The 4,621-nt window shown below is 31.4% G+C and overlaps 1 protein-coding gene across 1 annotated transcript; it reads right to left on the reverse strand.

Moving 5' to 3' along the window:
- Positions 1–771: 771 nt before the first annotated feature.
- On the reverse strand, positions 772–4,032 carry LOC123693072 (thioredoxin domain-containing protein). The gene is made up of 6 exons (XM_045638021.1): positions 3,686–4,032; positions 3,067–3,252; positions 2,438–2,576; positions 1,976–2,137; positions 1,550–1,675; positions 772–1,400 (listed from the first exon to the last, which is right to left on the reverse strand). Exons 1-6 carry the CDS (start codon positions 3,816–3,818, stop codon positions 1,199–1,201), a joined length of 948 nt encoding a protein of 315 aa, XP_045493977.1. The 5' UTR covers positions 3,819–4,032; the 3' UTR covers positions 772–1,198.
- Between the last annotated feature and the right edge of the window lie 589 nt (positions 4,033–4,621).

Genomic DNA, 4,621 nt, shown 5'->3' on the forward strand with positions numbered 1-4,621 from the left:
AAAAAAAGGAATAGGTTTAAAGAAATTAAAGTATCTAGGTATTATTTAAAAATGCCAATATATTATACCAAAAGAACTATAAAAATATAAATATTATGTAGTACATAGTGTTTGTACAGTGATTAGGATATTCATTATTAAATAGAGGAAAGCAAAAGTTGGTAAACATGAAAATTATTTAGACACCTTTCTTTAGTTTACAGGGTGTAATCGTAAAGTGTGCACAAGCGATTATTCCTTAGCTATTGCAGATATAAAAAAACTTTAAACTGATATCGAAAGTACTTATTACCTAATGAGTAAAGTATAGCCATAATAAATTTTTAAAAATAAAACGACAAATATCAAATAAGTTATCCTTAAACCCTCCCCATACATTTGATTTTCCATACATTTTGTATTCATAGCAGATTTTCGAAATGACGTCCTCATTGTGCATTACAATGAGGAGCTCTATTTAAAGTTTCTAAACGAACTTGATTACAAAATAAAAGACAGATGGAGCGTTGCCGAACTAAACCGAATGATTTATCGTCATTTTCAATAAAGCTATGTGTGCTGTCATTTCGCCGCTGCACTGTACGTACACGGTGATTCTGTGTGCGTGTAATGTTACCGGATATTGAAAAATTTCCCAAATTTTTCCCCGATTACGGAAAAAAGAGGGTTATGTTTTTCGAGTTTATGTATGTATATATAATATTTCTTTGACACGCCCTGCAGTATAAACCGTTGGACCGATTTTGAGATGTGAGGTTTCATTGCAATCATCTGAATTATTGTTATGTTAGTGGCGGTAGTGACGTAGGCTATATACATAAATTAGCAGTCAAGTTTTAATTTTTATTTTAATATAATTTCGGGTTTATGATATTTTTTTTAGCGATTACACCCTGCATAGTAATATTTTGAGAGAGTAGCCATGATTCATTGTTATTATATTTTATAGTCGAGATCATAGTCCTTATGATCAAAGAAGCTACCAAGTATATTATAATAGATTTGTTTCCATTTTTTGTATTCCTCTAAAAAATCAATCTTTCTCATTAAAAAAAGTATAAATAATTAAAATTTGTAGTCCATAACTATTTACATTGGAATGAACAATAATGGACGGACTTTTTCAAAGATATAGTTTAAGCTTAGAAAAATTTAATTTATTACATTAAGTATTGTGTTTTGTACTTTAATTTGATGTTTACTTCTTCTTCTTGTCTTTTTTCACTTCTTTGGCAGGTTTTGGTTTCCTTGCTTTCATCAATGCTATTAGTGCTGTTATTGCTACCAATCCAAACCCAGCTACTCCTATTTGCCAAATCCAAGGATGTTTCGCTAATATTTCAAGTCCAAGATTAATTGAAAACTTAAGCATTTCCACACACCAATCAACTACATCATCACTGTAAAAGAAAGTGCTAAATTTCAAGTCTGAATGTGGGAGTCAAGGAATCTTCGGCTTGAAGTAGCCAAAACACATCTTTGCATGTCGACTACACAGCTATTTAAAAAAATAAATATAGTAAATATGTATAAAATTAAAAACACTTACAACGGCGATGATAAAAGTGGTACTGTCTCTGCTTTCACATTTTTGTACCAGTCTTGAGCAAATGTTACAAAAGATTTAATATCATTTTTAGGTAGATCATATCTGTACACTTTGCCTAAACGGAAGCTAAAATATAAATGAATCATTGTTACTTTATTGGAAAATCTATTAGAGAGCTATAATCAGGCAGTGTGGGTAATTGTGAACAGAGGTGACTGTAAACAGCTAACAAGAATTTATTCTATAATCATTCGGATGTATTTCCAAATGTTTCAAAAATCGGAATTACACATTATTTACACAACTGTAAAGAAGAAGAGTAATTTAGAATAGGTATTAAAAGTGTAAGGGTAGTGGTTTCCAATCACCCCTGTTCACAATTACCCAGACTGACTCTTCTTAAAAAGTGGTGTATTTATTACTTACAAAAAGAATGCTGGTAATTTCTGAACTTTAAAACGTTTAGCTGTTAGAGCACCAGCCAAATTTGCGTCAACCCTTGCGACATTAACCCTGCCGCGTAGTGTTGCGCCCACACCCTCCCACACTGCATGTAGCCTTTGACATTCAACACAAGATGCGCCATAACTGTAAGATTTAATAGCATATAATTATTTGTTTTTAAAATATTGTTAGTATTTTTTGCAATATTAATTTTTGTTAAATTTCCTGACAATTATATCTAACAAACAAACAAAATAAAACTTAACAATACATAAAATTTATTTCTTGAAATAACATTATTTGTTATAATGTTTCTGATCTAATTTTATGTATATATCTTTGAATATGATTTTGTTCAAAAAAATATTAGATGCCGTAAACATTAAACATGTCCATTATTAATTATGAAAGATTTAAGTAAAAATAACATTGTCATTTACTCACAACATAACAAACCAGTCTCCTGTTGTAGCCCCAGTAGCGGCCTGCGTCATGTGTTCAAATATTTTATCTGATAACTCTTTAACTGATGGAGACTGGTTCTTTTCCAAATAACCATATACTTCGCCCTCATCAGCTGCACCTGGAAAATTATGTTAAAACTGTATTAAATCTAGGTTACTATAAATCTATAACACACTATTTTATTTGATATTTTTAATTTTGTATTTTAATTTATTGTTATGTATGATGAGTACAATGTGTGGGCCTTCAAGCCTACTGTAAAAAAATAACTTCTACGGAAGCGCGTACCATATTAGACCACATCTCAGCAGCGAGATTGTGGTCAAGCGCTTCCCTATTCACAATAAAATAAATATATTGTAATTATAACATATGATAATTTTCAAAAATAACATAATAAATGTAAAAAATGTCCAATAAATGTTCCAGAGGTGCCGCGAACACCCAACTGTGATAGGTGCCTTACAAAAAAAAAATCTATAACACTTGTGGTTACGATCAAAGATAGCATGTAACTCACAAAATGAAATATATAGAATAACTTCTTCTACATAATGTAGAAAGCACAATACAAAGCATAACCTGTAATATTTAAAGTAGTATATTACCATCATAAAGCAAAGGTACTCCATGTCTGAAAAATACAAGTGCAGGTTCCTTAGTGGGACTGTATAGTCTAGCTAGATGACTATTCACAACCTTCACAGATGGTGCATTTAATTCTTTTTCAAAGTCTTCCTGTAAGATGTCTATTATTTTTTCTAGTTTATCACATTCCTTACAATTTGGTTTATCTGAAAACAAATGTATACTTTAGTTAATGGGTTCTTAACTTACTGTAGCTGAATTTTTATCTGTAGGTACTATCTTCCTTTTTACTGATATAGTAACCTCAATTAAAATTATTTAGATGTTCCATCACCTACTACATACATAAGATAACAGTTGGGATATTAGTCTAGATCATGCATTGACATTATCGTAGGAATGTGTAGCAATTGCAAAATATAAGCCTTGTGACATGCGAGGCAACTTTTGTTACTTTGTGGGCTACATTTTTGTAACTACTACCCTAGGAGCTAGGGCATCCTGGACACTATTGCATCTCATAGTAAAAGGATAAGCTCATAACATTCAAGACACATTTAGCTTATTGAATAAGACACTTTTTAAGAGCTTTATTTATTTAACAATATGCTATTAATCAAAAAGAAAAATAATACTTACGAAACAATACTATAAGTTTTTCTTGCTCTTTTATTAGCTGTAATAAATCATCATCGCTTACACTTTGTAGGTTTTGACTGCTAATAATATTAATATTAAAGAAAAAGGTCAATATGAATAGTTTTAGCAACATTTCAAAGTTTTTAAAGTATTCTGGAGTAAAACTTAGGAACCGGCTTCGACTATGAAGAGACGTTAAATCAAATCCTTCTTTACGGCAGCCTTAAGTATTCTGAAATATAACATTCCGCAAACTATAATTTATTCTTAGAGACTAAACGCTATAAAATCGTGGAAGAACAAAATAATTATCATGGAAATCGCGTTGCTGACCGCTCACCGCTTACTTGGTATGGTATACATCCTTCCTCTATGGGTATGGTAATGACACCGTCAAGTGTCAAACGTCAAAAGTCTTCTTCTTCTTCTTTTTTTTCAAATGGCAACTCCCGATCCTAGTGAGGACGGAATGGAACGGAACGTCAAAAGTCAAAACTCAACAAAAAAAAAGATAGTGTTTGCATTTGACGATAGGAAAGAAATGGCCAATGGAAATTTGGAATGATACAGAAATATTAAAAACTAGCGGTCCACCCCGGCTTCGCCCGTGGTACATGTTTACGTTTTCTCTACATAAAAACCATCCTCATACTTCAAGGAATATAATAAAAAAAGAATTATCGAAATCGGTTCACCCGTTCTCGAGTTATGCGATTCATTTTTATATATAAGAAAATTATATACTTACCTATCAATAAACGAAACCACCTCAATTTAACTACTAAATTGAAATGAGATCTCACCGAAAGAACCAGTGGAAGTTGAGATCGTATTGTAGGGTCTTGTTATGTGCGGGTGTAATAAAAGATGAAATTACTACGCAAAGGTTATATTTCGTTAACTACATATATTTAACCGTATGTAATTAATATTCGA

Source organism: Colias croceus, chromosome 7 (genome assembly GCF_905220415.1).
Source record: "Colias croceus chromosome 7, ilColCroc2.1".
NCBI lineage: Eukaryota > Metazoa > Arthropoda > Insecta > Lepidoptera > Pieridae > Colias > Colias croceus.

Bases quoted from the DNA above. Each gene is read 5' to 3' on its own strand.
- LOC123693072 (XM_045638021.1), bottom strand. From the start codon at position 3,818: ATGTTGCTAAAACTATTCATATTGACCTTTTTCTTTAATATTAATATT. The intron at 2,138-2,437 runs GTGAGTAAATGA...TAAATCTTACAG, and splicing joins GGAGACTGGTTTGTTATGTT to TTATGGCGCATCTTGTGTTG. The intron at 1,676-1,975 runs GTAAGTAATAAA...TTTATATTTTAG, and splicing joins AAATTACCAGCATTCTTTTT to CTTCCGTTTAGGCAAAGTGT.